The sequence below is a fragment of the Aedes aegypti genome, chromosome 2 (assembly GCF_002204515.2).
Source record: "Aedes aegypti strain LVP_AGWG chromosome 2, AaegL5.0 Primary Assembly, whole genome shotgun sequence".
Taxonomy (NCBI): domain Eukaryota; kingdom Metazoa; phylum Arthropoda; class Insecta; order Diptera; family Culicidae; genus Aedes; species Aedes aegypti.
This window is the reverse complement of record NC_035108.1, coordinates 129,369,800-129,386,485: the sequence shown is the minus strand read 5'-3', so window position 1 is coordinate 129,386,485 and position 16,686 is coordinate 129,369,800. Positions and strand designations below refer to the sequence as shown.

General features: G+C 38.1%; 1 protein-coding gene across 5 annotated transcripts in view; it reads left to right on the top strand.

The window, feature by feature from the left end:
- Positions 1-6,210, top strand: part of LOC5568743 (putative phospholipase B-like lamina ancestor) — a 74,937-nt gene extending 68,727 nt beyond the window's left edge. For all 5 annotated transcript variants that reach the window (XM_021842355.1, XM_021842353.1, XM_021842354.1 and 2 more), the window contains 3 exons: positions 4,080-4,346; positions 4,413-5,478; positions 5,543-6,210. In XM_021842355.1, the coding sequence (XP_021698047.1) occupies positions 4,080-4,346; positions 4,413-5,478; positions 5,543-5,998 (1,789 nt within the window). In that variant the 3' untranslated portion in view covers positions 5,999-6,210. The remainder of the gene's footprint in view (positions 1-4,079; positions 4,347-4,412; positions 5,479-5,542) is intronic.
- Positions 6,211-16,686: the final 10,476 nt, after the last annotated feature.

Genomic DNA, 16,686 nt, shown 5'->3' with positions numbered 1-16,686 from the left:
TGCAAGAAAATCACAGCAATTCGATATGGACTTTTACCCTAGCAAAGCTCGCGGGAAACTCTCAGTAGCAAGGGACCCCTCGAGCTGGGTCTCAAGGTCGGCTTACTACCGGGCAATCGGAGGGGCTTCACGACCAACGTGCAGATACTGTCACCTTACTTGGGTTATGGGATTTTAAAAAGGTGTAATTTGAGGAAACTAATGGCATTTATTGAAATTCTATTGTAAATGGGGTGTGGGTTGAATTTATTGAAAATTTATTGCAATTGTGGGTGTAGAGTGGGTGTAGAAAGTTTTGGGACACGTACCGGTACCGTTGGTGATGCTGATGTCTCGATGCCGATGGACGAGCGCTCGCCGACGATGTCTCTGCGGGCCGGCTGGATTGGCCCTCCGGCGGATTTCCCAGCAGGGTGATGGCGGTAGTGGTGGTCGGAAAATTGACTGGTGGATCGGTGAGTAGATCGGCTTGACGGAATAGTGCGATCTACTTGTCTCCCTGGCGTCTTCTCTCTTTGGCAAGCATCGACAGAGCCCAGGACAAGGCCGGATTGACTCTGCCGAGAGAGGTCCTCCTTTACGGTTAGAGCACCTTTGGGCCCGAGGAATCGCTCCTTGATGATTATGGCCTCGCAAGACCAGAGCGGCACTAATCTTTTTCGGTTAGGCGTAATGGCCAACTAAGGGCCACTATGCCGAATCGTGTGCTTCACCAACTTTCGTTGGAATTCAAAATGGCGGTGTACCTTAAGGTACCACAAAAGGTCCTGTGAGGGCAACGGGGATGGGTTTTAGAAAATTGCTTTACTAGTCATATTCTAGTCTAGCTTAAATAGTGTTAGGGAGAAAGTTATACAGGCATTGAGGAGTGCAGTCCTACCTGATCGAACACTTAATATCACCCGTTTCACTTCACCACTCACTTGACTTACAACGTAAGGACACTTTTAATTTTCAATTTTACGATCCGAAGCACACGAACGCCAGAACTTAAGTGAGAGATGGCGAATTAATTTTGCTCCTCAATCCTTACAATCTCTCCTATTATGAGACGTGCATTGTTACCACCCCTTTTGTATGATATTCTACGCCCGCCGAATATGTATGTTGTTGTACCCACTCAGTTATGCAATATGTCTCCCACTTGTACCCACTCTACTTTGTAATGCTTTAACAATTTTTGAATTTGAAATGACTAACCCTACTAATCAACATACAATTTTTATCAATTTACATTTAAATAACCCTACTAACCCAACACCTACTAACCAAAGAAATGTAACAGTATCAAAACATATAAAGCACACATTAAAATTCTAAAAATCCTGTAACACTCGGTTACAGGACGTTTATTAATCGATCGATAATTTTAAACACACAAATCGAACGTGTGAATTTTCATCACTGCAGTAAAGGCAGTCGAAAGGTCAAACATTTACGAGTTCTGCAATCTAGATATAATGATTGTCTAATTAGTAATTACACTACCTGTCACCATCTTTCAAATAAACATGCTTCAGAAGCATATAAATCCACAAATTCAATGATCACTAGTTCAGCCCACTCAGTTGCAACATTAAAAATCATGCAATGTCATTCAGATTCTTGAAATACTTAGTTCCGGTTCACCTCCGGATATAATCAGACAACGTTGGCGGTGTTCTAATAAACATTTGAAATATATAGCATTTGATTGCAAAATAATTGAAAGTAAACAACTGATTCATAAATCGTGTTCACATTGATTCATATTTGTGGGCAATTTTTTTGCCGATTCATAAATTGTGGTTTAAAACAATGTTCAAATAAGTGAAAATTTCAAATGTTTTCAACAAATTTAATTATAACATTGTGCATGAACTGCAGGTATATCCCCCACTTTACGATTTGGCATTCCCAAGAAACAATTTTGGGCGATTAATAAACATGTCTGCTTAATTAGTGCTTTATAACAGCTGTGACTGTTGAACAAAAGTATATGCTGTATAAAGTGATGATCAAATGTTGCATACATTCTAAGAAGCACTTTAGTTCTTCACTTTCATGTTATTTCAAAAGCTAGTTGAACCAAGATTGAAATAACGTTGATTGATAGTTTAGTTTGGTTGTTTAATAGCTTCTCTATAATACTTGAAAACTATTATTGAAGCCTTATTCGCCTAGAAATGGAGAATCTATTCAACAACAACCATTTTTTTTCTTCAACAATTTAATTACTATTCGTTATACAACCCTGTTGGACAGACGCTGAATAAGCATTTCTGGATGTTTGATGGATAATTGGTGGTTTTAATGTTGAATACGCATTGTAGAATCTGCTGTAATGTTGAATGGCCGAGTTAAGTTCATTGAATAAACATGTACCATATTACGTTAATAAAACTGTTGTTATTGAATAGATTCTCCATTTCTGGGCGAATAACGCCTGAATAATAGTTTCATTTTCATTTCACCTAAGACAATTAATAAACAACTGAGAGCTAAATAAAACAGATATGCGAAACTGTTCTTAAACAGCAGTTTTTTTTTTGCAAGTAAGTTAATACTTTTATGTTGAAGAGCTTTCTGATTACGAGCATCATGATACATTGAGTCGAATGCATTTAAAAGCAAATATATATTTATCTTCACTGCTGTTCTGAGCCATGTAAGTATTGCAGAAAAAGTGACAAAACAAATGTTGGTAAACATTGGAAAAGCTTGTCAATCAGCTTTTTGTCACATATTGAACAACAGTATCTGAATGGATAGAAACAGCTCATCTTCAAGTATTATAGAGCAGCTATTAAACATCCAAACTAAACTATCAATCAACGTTATTTCAACCTTGGTTCAACTAGCTTTTGAAATAACATGAAAGTGAGGAACTAAAGTGCTTCTTAGAATGTATGCAACATTTGATCATCACTTTATACAGCATATACTTTTGTTCAACAGTCACAGCTGTTATAAAGCACTAGTTAAGTAGACATGTTTATTAATCGCCCAAAATTGTTTCTTGGGTTATTCGTCTATTATGATAGCTTTGATTAGTTGCCTTTGAGACTTTTTCACAAACAATGTTCAACAATGGTGTGTATATACACCGAAGGCAAGCAAAATACTTAGACGATGTTTGAACAACACATTTTTTCAATGAAATGTTCGATTATCTTATTGTATCTTTAAGTACTGCTTCAAACCTGCTGATGTATGTAACCTTGGTTAGAGCAGTGGAGATGCATGCACCTGTAAATCGGAAGGTTCTGGGTTCGAGGCCCGGCATCACAATAATGTTTAATTAATTGAAATTTAATACCAATGTGTCAAATTCTATGTACCTAGTAATAAAGTTTAAGTGTGTAATAAACTGTACAAATAAATATGAATATTTTTGTTATTTCAAGCAAAAAAAAAATGTTGAAGAAACATTAAAGAAACCTCTTTTGGTGAGTTTATACAATCAATTCTATAAATAAATATGATATCCATTTTAGTCGAACAAAGCACCAAAACAGACTGCGTTCAGCATGTTTTTCCGTTGAGCTAATGCTGAATAACGCCTACTATTTTCTATACTCGTAATCATAAGTAATCATGGCATCAACAACTTTTCTTCAACAGTTTACAAATAACATGTCATTCAATCTTGTTTAATAAACGCTGAACAAGCATTTCTGTATGTTCTATGGAAACCTGGTGGTTAAAATGTTTAATAAACGTTGTAGTTGTCACTTATAATGTCACTATTGTTGAACAGCCAAGGTAAGATCATTGAATAAACATGTATTATATAACGTCATTAAAATGGTTGTTGTTGAATGGATTCTCCATTTCCGGGCGAATAATGCTTTAATAATAGTTTTATTTTAACTAATTCATTTATTAAGCAAATAATAGTGTAATAAAACAGCTCTGAGCAACTTTTCTTAAAGAAAAAAATATTTCTTGGGTTGATTTCATCAACAAATATTGTTTATTTTGCTCTCTACAATTTTTCAAATTTGAGCAGAGCCTTAAATGATTCATAACTGTGGGACCAGTGTATTTAAATCAAACCTAACAATTCTTTTCCGTTCGCCTCTGCTTCACCCCTACAGGCCAAACTACAGCGGAACGTACTGTGCCACCGCGTACTGGGCCCGTAACTCCGGTTTCCGCGTGGAATTCTGGGGTCAACGGGAAGAGCTGGGAGAGGTTCCACCAGGCGCGGTTCGAGCCTGCTTCAAGCACAGCCTTATGGAGAGTGGCTGGTCTCAGCTGGAGCTCGAATCGCAACCCGAGTACCCGGACAGCATCCAGGCATTTGCCGCAGGGATGCTCGAAGGTACCCTGACCTGGAACAACATCTATCTGCACTGGTCAAAGTGAGTAGTTTTGTTAGAATGCTCCTTTCCTAGTAAATTCACTGATAAATTTCCATTATTTTTCAGTACCATCGAATCGGAGTGCAACAGAGATGATCAGTCGGAGGAGTTTTGCCATTGGTTGCGACGCATCATCAGTACTAACGTGGAGACGGTCAAGAAGATGGCCGATATGAAGGGAAAGAACGACCACTACTGGTACCAGATTGGGTTGTTCTTCGATCAGTTGGATGGTCTGGAGTTCGGGTTCCGCAAAGGTGTTCGCAGGTCCCGAATGGATTACGAGATTCCCATGGAGGACTTTCTGTTGATGAACAGCGCAGTAGACATTCGTGATCTGAAAGCATATTACATGAATTTCTTGGATAGTGAGAGCGGAATGCATGTGGAGCCAAATAAGGGCATGATGCTGCTGAAATTGGTGGAGAGTGTTACTGGAAAAGTGAACATCTTACTTGGGCATACGAGCGATGGTAGTTATGCTTCAATGTTGAGGATGATGAAGAAGTACACGCTAAATTACCATTTCGCGGAGGAATCAATTGTTGAACGAGTTGTTCCAAATACGAACATAGTGTTCACTGGATATCCAGCAGTTTTGGCATCGCTAGACGACTTTTACATGCTCTCTGGCAAACATCATCGAATGGTAGTTGGTGGCATCAAGATCAAAAATGACAACTTGAATCTCTGGACAAAGATCGACTTGGTGCGATCGGTGTCTTTGGCTCCTAGGGTGATGGCTTGTAACCGGCTGGCTCATAGTGGTCGCGTTTGGTCCAAATATTTTGCACGAAGCCCCTCTACTGGTGCCAAGCAATGGCTGTTGGTGGATCTGACACGGCTAAACCGTGAAAACGAGCTGCTAGACGATTCGGCTGAAGTCGAAGAAATGCTGTTGAGTCACGCAGAATACGACGATCCGAAGGCTATGAGGAAAGCACAGAGCACAGACTATGTAGAGGTTGATTTCGAAGGAATTGTAAGGAAGATGACCTCGATAGGAAAGATCAGTGACGGAGGATTGTTTTGGGTGGTCGATCAACTGCCTGGACGATTGCATGCTGAAGATATGACTGAAAAAATCGTGAGAGATGGATATTGGTTGGGAACTGGAATTCCTACTTTCGAGGTAAATTTTGTTCGACTGTAGCTCATTTGCGCTGATTTTTACGCTATTCTCATTCCATTTTCAGGAACTAGCTGATATCGGTCAAGTGAAGACCAATGGGACTGACTCGCAACGACATTCCATTCAGGAGAAAATCCTTAACAACATCACCGATCTAGAGGGTCTAGCGAAGTTTATCCGCCAAAGTGCATACCGTGGAGATTTGGACCAGCAGCATCCCACCGCGTTCGGAAACATCGACATGAAACTGTTCGTGGAGACGAACGCCAGCAATGGAACGGGCATTTTCCAAGCTTATTCCGGACCACTGTACGATCCGTTAACTGACGGTCAGGCTGTGAAGCGTAGCGTTGAAAATGACGGTGAAGTTGAAGCGGAAGCCATCCCGGTTGCCGCGGCCAAGAAAAAGCGGGTCAAGCCGTTCGATTGGGATTCGGCCAAAAAGCTGGACGTTCCCCATCAGGGACAACCGACATTGTGGAACTTCCGCAGACAATCGCCCAAATGGGCATGGATATGAAACCGTGTGCCTTATGGTAGTGTTAGGTTTTTACTTAAAAGGACATGCTTTAAATCGGCCGTTTAGTAGAATAATACAATTTTGATATACTAGGGAAAAGTTTAAAAAAGCAATCAGCAACATATTTTACCATAAAAAACAGCGCAAATCGTATTCTGAAATGATGTTTTTACACGCGATGTGGAATAAAAAAATAAGAAAATTACAACAAACATTGCATCTTTCATTTTTCGAAATCATTAACAACAGGGGTAACAGTGATTCCGCTCCAAACAAGAGTTGAACGAGGAAAGTCTTAAAATGGATTTCTTTTGTTTAAATGGAACTTTGTTATACTGAAAAAGCAATTGTGGTCACCTGAGCCATTTCAGAATAACATTCTCTGCGTTACATTAGTTTGTCTTGAAACGTTTTTCAAATAAAAATGAACTCGTCAAATAGTAAATAGGTGACTCACAGATCCTTATACTAACCCAATATCCCTTCAATGATAAGTGTGATGTTGCAGAAGATTCTTCAATCTAATAACTATGGTTGTCTAACTAACATTCCTTTCCTTCCCCGATGACTGTACGGACGTGGCCAGCAACGTTAGTTTACTTTTACATAATGAGCTCTCGATTTGTGCACAATGAGAATGGTGAGCCAAGCCCGATTGTTAAACCTCTGTACTACTTCGATTGTTCTGATTAATCACGAAATAGCAACTAAGAATTGTATGGTCATCTATGCTCATGCCCTCAGATTTTTTTTTAATAAACTCTGTATTTGAAACCCTATTAAAATTGGAGCAAATATAAAAAAAATGAAAAACTGTTTGTTTTCGTCAGAAACGACAAATTGAAAAATATAAAAACACACAGCTGTTTTATTTATGTCAGATGGGAGTTTAATTGTGGATTCTCATATGTTTACATATCTGCTACCAAACTTACCCCAGAACCAAAAATCTACATTAGATAATACGAAAAATTATAAGTGCATTGAATTCAATTCAAGGTTAGGCAATCTTTCACCTGCAGTCTATAACTGAGATGCCAGTATTTATCTTAAAAATATAAACTCCCGAAGATATTTTTATGAAATTTGTTTAGAATGTTTTCTAGACGTTTGTCAATGTATTTATGGAGGTATGTTTTTCATTCTGCATACATTAACATTCTTTTACTGCCCATAACTGCATATTTTTCACATTCGACATATTTGAAAATTTCGAGTTAATACCGGGGAGCGTCATCAAATGACAAGTACTTTCGATCAACCTACTGAAATCTGTGAGATTGTTCCAGAAATTTCGAAAAAATACCAAGTTGTTCTGTCACATTGGCAATTAAAAGCGCATAACAGTCACATTGAAATTATGCATGAACTTCATAGTGCACTAGCAACGAAATTTATATCAGAACTATTTTCTGACTATTCACCCTATATGCGGTATGAGTTGTACAAAATGTCAACCTCAAATAAGCACTTTCGAATTCTTAGTGATTTTTTGAAATTTAAGTTTCTTCCCATACTGCAATAAAATTCAAACTTACAAATATGCAGTTATGGGCAGTTTAAATATGTTATAATTTCCAGATCATACTATTCACTTTTTTTTCAAAATATTAATTATTATTTTCCCAGAGATTCTCTGCTGTTGCCCATACTTCTTGTTTTTATGAGCATTTCCAGCGTTATCAACTGAGAGCTTTCTTTGCCAAAGTTGCCATTTTTTTGCATTCGTATATCGTGTGGCAGGTACGATGATACTTTATGCCCAGGGAAGTCGAAAAAATTTCCTTTTCGAAAAGATCCTGGACCGACCGGGAATTGAACCCAGACACCTTCAGCATGGCTTTGCTTTGTAGCCGCGGAACCTAACCACTAGGTTAAGGAAGGCCCCAGCAGCATTCAGTGTATATTGAATGCATTAAACTATATGTTTTTGGTATTTTTATTATAATGTAAAAGGACTGCGTTTTTCAATCTGAGACCACTTGTCGCTAAAAAATGAAATTGTTGACTTAAGTATACCCTACGTTGCCTTTTATTTTTTTTCCACTGGTGTTCGCCAATTCACAGCTATTTTAGGAGATTGCTACCTTACGATCATCTTGTTTCTTAGTTTTTCTATGCATGAGTAACGACAACCAGTTATCAGTTTTCGTGATTTGTCGTTAAACCATTGTGTTCATTTTAAGTAAATTTGTAAACAAGTGAAACTACAGAGTACGGTTCCTAGTACCGACCTCTTTTGATGAGTACCGGTTCTATGGTACTGTAACTCTCAGTACCGGTAGTACCAGTATAATACCAGTACTGGAATATTTTTTTGAATAAATATAAACCATGCAGTATTGGACAAAATTTGCAACATTTTCGAAATCGTTAATAAACATTTCTCGTATAATTTGTGATCTCGCCCTAAAAGCCATTGGTAGCCAAGTGTGTAGCTTGTAGCTACCGACCAAACGAATGGATTTAAACCTTATTCAACAATCCTACGTTAAAGAGAAGATCCTTCTCTATCTCCCAGTGGTGATAGTTTTCATCCTGGTTATTAATTTGCACACTCGGTTTCCAGCGGCTTTTAAGGCGATATTTCAAGTTATGCAAGAATTGTGTTTATTGCTGAAGATATTATCAAGCTTATTCTTCATTTTTATGATCCATAATCTAACAAAGTATGGTTTTAAAATAATAATGAGTAATCGGTTCTAACTTCATAACTCATGAAATACTCAAAAATAATTTTGTAATTCAAGTTTTGTCAAATTTGATGGACCACATTCATTTAAATCTTTCCTTCAAACTTTCATAGTCGACTGTTCTAAAGGAAATTTAAAACGGTTTCAAATATAAAGTGTATTATTGTATTAAGTGCAGAAAAACATGCAAAATGAATAATTCATGAACTTGTTTATGTGATCACCCTGCTCTTCATTCTTAATGTAGGATTTAAAAATGCAAGGGATATTGAAAGTTCAACTTATAACTGCCATACGTGTGCATATTTTTGTAACATCCGGATGTTGCTCGAATTGTTGCCCATGCACCGTGAAGTGTCAACAAATATTTCACTATGAGCATGACAGACCCGTAATACACGAATTATTACGAACAATTTCTATCAATCGTTATGCCATAATTTAAGAATCTTTAATTGCTTCAATATTGTATTGTTTTGTATTGTATTTCAAATAATCCATCTGACATAATGTTGTCTTAATGAATAAACTAACATAAACAAATTATACATAGCACAAACATGAACAGTCAATTTCTACCAAAGTACTCCACAAAACGATTTCGAAGGGTTGTAATCGACACGTTAAAATCGAATAAATGGTAGACTTCGTTGAACTTTGCAGTCATGAATCGAATCTTACAGGATCATGCTGTCCATAAAGAGTACTTCAACTTCCGAGACTAATGAAGTGACGCCTACGCAATGTTCGTTCTGGTGCATACACATTTACATCAGCCAATAGGGAAGGAGGATCGATTTCACCTTTCAGCAGTTTGGAAACAAAAGCTGTTTGAGCAACATGTCGCCTGTTCTCCAAGGTCTGGATTCCAATTATGCGGCAACGGTCGTGGTACAGTGGCAAGTTTCTTGGATCGCGCCATGGCAGGTTTCTGAGAGCTCGGCGTACAAATATCCTTTGAACAGATTCAATTCGCGTGATCCAGCTAGCGTGAAAAGGACACCACACAACTACAGCAAATTCCAAAATAGGACGTACTAGAGCACAGTACAACGATTTTAGGCAGAGTGGGTCCCTGAACCCATCACACACTTTCAACACAAAACCGAGTTGTCTATTTGCTCTGGAGATGGCATCGTCCTAGAGGTAGTTAAAGGTTAGTCGTCTAGAACGACACCTAAGTCACGAATCCGTTGCACACGTTCAAGTGTCGTTCCTGAAAGCTTGTATGGAAATCTGATTGGGTTACGCTTTCTACCGTACGAAATGACCTGACACTTCTCAATGCTCAGCGTTAGCAAGTTTCTAACACACCATGCTTCGAATGAGTGCAACAAACTCTGCAGTCTAATACAGTCATTTAAGCCATTCACGATTATATAGACTTTAGCATCGTCCGCATAGAAAAGCCTGGTTCCGGGTGGCAAAATCAGTGATGCATCATTGATGAACAAAGAGAACAACAAGGGTCCAAGGTTGCTGCCTTGTGGTACTCCAGAGATATTCGTAAACGATACTGATTCGCATGAACCTATCTTTACACAGAGTGATCGATCCGTAAGATAAGAATCGAACCAATTGCTAAAACCGGTGGAAACTCCGTATTTTCTAAGTATCTGGACAAGTATTCGATGATCGACACGGTCAAATGCCGCTTTGAGGTCCAAATAAACAGCATCTACTTGTTCAGTGCGCATCGTACCTTCGTGCTGTGCGTACACGAATTCTCTCTGCTCTTGGAAGTTTTCTTAAAAACTACCTAAAGCAATAAAACAGTACTTTTCAGTGCTACACAAACAGTACTTTTCAGTGCTAACATTAAAAACGGTACTTTTCAGTGCTACTAAAACAGTACTTTTCAGTACTATTTTTTCTACTATTGATCCCTTTACGATCCTTGTTTGGACCCGTGCCTTCGATTTTTCGTTGGACCCGTTGGCGAAAGCTAGCGGTGGTAATCCTTCTTGGACACCGTCTAGGGAAAAAAACCTCTCGAAGGTCACGTCTTTCTCGTTTATTAACTAAACATGGTATCAACAACTAACAAAAGGAAGGGTGAATCTCTAAATTCACTACTTCCTTCCAAAAAAGTGGGTTTTAAAACTGTCACTACACGTGGCAAGAACGGAAGAAAGGACGCTTCCCCGGAATGCGAACTTTCTTCCAAGGGTGAAATGAATAATTGTATCGAAATGAGCAATCAGTTCGATGCTCTAGACAAATTTTCCGAACACCAAATCGAAGCAGCCTCTAGCCCAGGCTCTTTGATTCAAGTGAGGAAGCAAAGAGTGCCGCCTATCGTGGTCAGTTGTTCCGAATTTGCGAGATTTAGGCAGGAGATCTTGAACTCCATTAGGGGAATCAAGGTTTCCTTCCAAATCGCAAAGAAAGGAGACTGTCGCGTTTTGCCGGAAACTCTTAAAGATCGCGAACTTCTTCTCAGATATCTTGAAGAGAAGAAGCACAAATTTTTAACTTATGACGACAAAACTGAACGTTTGTTCAAAGTCGTCTTGAAAGGTCTCTCAAGTAACTATAAGTCACCTGAAGAAATCAAAAATGGAATAAATGATTTACTTGGATTTTCCCCAGTCCAAGTAATCATTATGAAAAAGAGAACCCAATCTGGCATTGTTCGGAAATGGCTTTCTCAAGAATATTATTAAGTTCACTTTAACAAAAAAGAACTAAATAATATTAAAGCTTTAGAAAAAGCAAAACTTATGTTCGATGTCCGTGTGACGTGGGAATATTTCCAGAAACCTGGAGGAAATTACCAGAACCCCACTCAGTGCCGTCGGTGCCAAAAGTGGGGTCATGGTATAAAAAATTGTCGCATGGATGCTAAATGCATGATTTGCGGAGGTTCTTCTCACGCTAAGGACGACTGTCCTGTGAAAGAATATACCAGAAAGTTTGAATGCGCCAATTGCAAGGGCCCTCACAAAGCTAACTTTTGGGAATGCATTTCACGCAAAAGAGTCATTGAGGCTCGTGCCAGGCAGATGAAGGATAATATCCGTTACGATAACGGTCGTTTCCGGAATTTGCCTGGTAGAGTATCGAACAATGCTCATTTTTCAGTTAACGATCGCTTGATTAGAAATCATACCCACCAGGAAGATCATAATCATGCTCACTCACAAACAAATTTTAATCCGTCGGGTAGCCGTTCGAATCTTTCAATTTCGAATGTATCTACCCACGGTAAATCCTTTGCCGATATCGTAGCAGGTAATTTGAACTCTTCCCCTATTCGTTCCATGAGTACCCATTCTACTTGTTTCAATCAAATGGAAAAAACCCTACCGCCACAGGTAGCTCCTACCCCGCTTCTTCGTCTACCGAAAATTCCAATGGGAAATCATCAGATGACATGTCTGCCTCTGATTTTAATTTTCTAACTGAACAATTGAATCTAATGATTGATGCAATGTTCAAAGCCACCACTATGACTGAAGCAGTCCAAGTAGGTGTAAAATTTACAAATCAAATTGTTATTGGATTACGTTTTTCTAATGCATCCAAATAATAATTTAAATATTTTAAATTGGAATGCTCGTTCTTTGAATGGTAAAGAGGACGAGCTGTTTAATTTTCTTACAGCTAATAACGTGCATATAGCAGTTATTACCGAAACTTATTTAAAACCTGATTCCAAACTAAAAAAAGATCCTAACTTTTTTGTTTATCGTAATGATCGACTTGATGGGGCATGAGGGGGAGTTGCAATCATCATTCATAGGCGTATAAAACATCAACTGTTCTCGTCATTTGAAACTAAAGTTTTTGAAACTTTAGGTGTTTCTGTTGAAACACAGTTTGGTAAATATACTTTCATAGCTGCCTATTTGCCTTTTCAATGCTCTGGACAGCAAGTTAATTTGCTCCAAACTGACTTGCGAAAATTGACTCGCAATAATTCAAAATTTTTTGTCATTGGTGACTTTAATGCCAAACATCGGTCATGGAATAATTCTCAAAGTAATTCCAACGGCATAATTTTATTTGATGAGTGCTCTTCAGGATATTTCTCAATTCAATACCCTGATAGCCCTACATGTTTTTCCTCTTCTAGAAATCCTTCTACGATTGACTTGGTCTTAACCGACTCTAGTCATCTTTGTAGCCAATTAGTTACTCATGCTGATTTTGATTCTGATCATGTCCCTGTTACATTTCAAATATCGCATGAAGCGATTCTCAATCCTATCAGCTCCACTTTCAATTATTTACGAGCCGACTGGAATATATATGAAACGTATGTTGACTCTAATCTTGATGTTAACATTTCTTTAGAAACTAAAATTGATATTGACAATGCTCTTGAAACTTTAACAAATTCCATTGTTGAAGCCAGGAACATTGCAATTCCAAAATGTGAAGTAAAATTTGAATCCGTGATTATAGACGATGATCTTAAACTCTTGATCCGTCTTAAAAACGTGAGGAGAAGGCAATTTCAACGCACTCGTGATCCTGCTATGAAAATTATATGGCAGGATTTGCAGAAAGAAATCAAGAAACGTTTTGCAGATTTAAGAAACAAAAATTTTGAAAATAAAATTTCTCAATTGGACCCCGGCTCTAAGCCCTTTTGGAAATTATCTAATATCTTGAAAAAACCTCAGAAGCCAATACCGGCATTGAAAGAGGAAAACAAATTTTTACTAACTAATTGCGAAAAAGCTCAAAAACTTGCTATGCAGTTTGAAAGTGCGCACAATTTTAATTTAGGACTTACTAGTCCAATTGAAAATCAAGTTACTCAGGAGTTCGAAAATATTCTCAATCAAGAGAACGTTTTCGAAAATGCCTGGGAGACTGATTTGGAAGAAGTGAGAACTATTATTAAAAAAATCAAAAATATGAAAGCTCCTGGCGATGATGTAATTTTCTACATCCTCATCAAGAAACTTCCAGAAAGTAGCTTATCATTTTTAGTTGATATATTTAACAAATGTTTTCAATTAGCATATTTTCCTGACAAATGGAAAAATGCTAAGGTTGTTCCAATTTTAAAACCAGACAAAAATCCTGCAGAAGCTTCTAGCTATCGTCCAATCAGTTTGCTTTCCTCCATCAGTAAACTTTTTGAAAAGGTTATTTTGAACAGAATGATGGCCCACATCAACGAAAATTCAATTTTTGCCAATGAACAGTTCGGATTCCGCCATGGACATTCGACCACTCATCAACTTTTACGTGTAACAAATTTGATCCGTTCCAACAAATCTGAAGGCTACTCTACTGGTCTTGCTCTTCTAGACATAGAAAAAGCATTCGACAGTGTTTGGCATGAAGGTTTGATTGTAAAATTGAAAAACTTTAATTTTCCAACATACATTGTTAGAATAATTCAAAGTTATCTGGCAAATCGTACACTTCAGGTTAATTATCAGAACTCCTGATCTGGAAGACTTCCTGTAAGAACTGGTGTTTTTTGGGCAGCATTTTGGGACCAATATTATACAATATTTTCACATCTGACTTACCTGAGTTACCTCAGGGATGTCAAAAATCTTTGTTTGCGAATGACACAGGCCTCTCCGCCAAAGGACGAAGCCTGCGTGTCATCTGTAGTCGATTGCAAAAAAGTTTGGATATTTTTTCTTCATACTTGCAAAAATGGAAGATTTCTCCTAATGCTTCCAAAACTCAACTAATAATATTCCCACATAAACCAAAAGCTCTTTATTTGAAACCTTCAAGTAGACATGTTGTCACGATGAGAGGGGTTCCAATAAATTGGTCAGATGAAGTTAAGTATCTAGGGCTCATGCTAGATAAGAATTTAACTTTCAAAAATCACATTGAGGGCATTCAAGCCAAATGTAACAAATATGTAAAATGTCTCTATCCCCTTATTAATAGAAAATCAAAACTTTGTCTTAAGAACAAGCTTTTGATATTCAAACAAATTTTCAGGCCAGCCATGCTGTACCAATATGGACTAGCTGTTGTAATACCAGGAAGAAAGCTCTGCAGAGAATTCAAAATAAAATTTTGAAAATGATTCTGAGGCTTCCTCCCTGGTATAGTACCAATGAGTTACATAGAATATCCAATGTTGAAACATTGGAACAAATGTCAAATAAAATAATAAATAATTTCAGGCAAAAATCGTTACAATCTTCTATTGCCACGACTAATGCGTTATATGTTTAGGTTAAGTTAGGTTAAGTATATTCAAAGCGTTTTTTTTCTCTTATAAGCAGGTGAAATCAACTCACCTGTAAAAAATCTTAACTGCTACGGCAAATGAAATGTAATATGTTGTTAACAAAATGTTAATAAAATCTTAGATTTGTTTTACCAAATTAGGATGATAGTGTTGTCTAATAACACAGAACACCTAGATATAAGAAATAATGAATGTAATGTTTGGAATGATACTAATAAAGAAATTTAAAAAAAAAGCATCTACTTGTTTGCCGGCGTCAATGGCTTTAATGCAAAGCGTCGTGAATTCGACGAGATTTGACTCGACGGACCTTCTCGGAAAAAATCCATGTTGATCGGTGGAGATGTAGTTTTTGCAGCAATCGAACAAGGAATCATTGATAATTATTTCGAATACTTTTGAACAAGCGCATAACGAAGTTATTCCACGGTAGTTGCTCACACATCGTTTTTCACCCTTCTTGTGGACTGGGAAAAGAAAGGATTTTTTCCAGCATGCAGGAAACTGCTGTAGTCGGAAGTGATTGATTCAGAAGCTTAGTTAAAGGATGCAGCAGTGTTGTGGAACATCTCTTAAGCAGCGCAGGTGGTATACCATCCGGTCCAGGATTATACGAAAGCTTAAGCTTTGAAATTGCTCTAGTTACTTCCTGTTCTGTAACGTAGAACATTTCGTAACTAAAGACGTCATGAGGGGTGTCTTGTAAGGCATGATCGGCTTGATTTTGTTGAGAGATACTGTCATTGAAGGCGCGTCTGAATTGCATAGCGAATAGCTCACATTTGTCACTAGCAGAATCAGCAGACAGGGCGCCAAGGTACATTGATGTTGGAAGTCCATCTTCATTTCGTTTGGCATTGACGAATGACCAAAACTGTTTTGGATTTGTTCGGAGATTCTGCTCAGTTCGACGTTTAAAGCGGGCATACAGGTATGCATTATAGCTCCTGTACTCGCTGCTGGATCGGTTGAAGTGCAGCTTTGATTCTTGTGAACGGTGAGAACGATACAATCGGAGGGCAGCAGAGCGGCGGCGCTTAAGAAAACGAAACCGATTGTTTGACCATGGCGGTTTGCTAGGCGGTCTGCGTAGCGGAACATGTTCCGTAACTACTTGCATCACTGAGTTGGTGAAAAATTCAACATATTCGTTAACATCCTCTATGCAATTGAGATGGCTCCAGTCAATTAAGCACAAGGCAGAATTCAGTGACTCGAAGTTTGCTTTCTTGTAGTCAAATCCAGTATGGTCGAATAATGCTCCATAGGTAACGGGAGGTGGCCATGAAACAACTAATTCAATCGGAGGGTGATGAATATCGATTACCGTGAGAGCTTCCATCGCTTCCAACAATGAAAAATTTTGCATAACGACGTCATTAACGAGCACGAGATCGAGAGTATGATCATTTCCATTAACTAATGTGTTTACCTGCGAGAGACCGTGAAAGCAGAAGCCATCTAAAAGAGTAGAACTGGCGGGATTGAGGCGTGAGCGATTTAGATCGATGGAAACATTGTCGTCCGCATTCGACGACCAAAACACATTAGAAAGATTGTAATCGCCGAACTGCAGTGCCATATCGTTTTCTTGAAGAAGACTTTGAACGGTTCCGATAGACTCAATGTGGCGATGAATAATGCTAATGTCATTTTTCTTATCATTCGGTAGATACATCACTCCAATGCTCACATTATTACGAGGCAAAACGATTTTTCCCCAAGCTGTTCAAGCTCGTTACTAATGACTGCAGAATCCAAAGAGCAGCTTAATCTCGATGATACAGCTATTAACACACTTCCCCCACTTC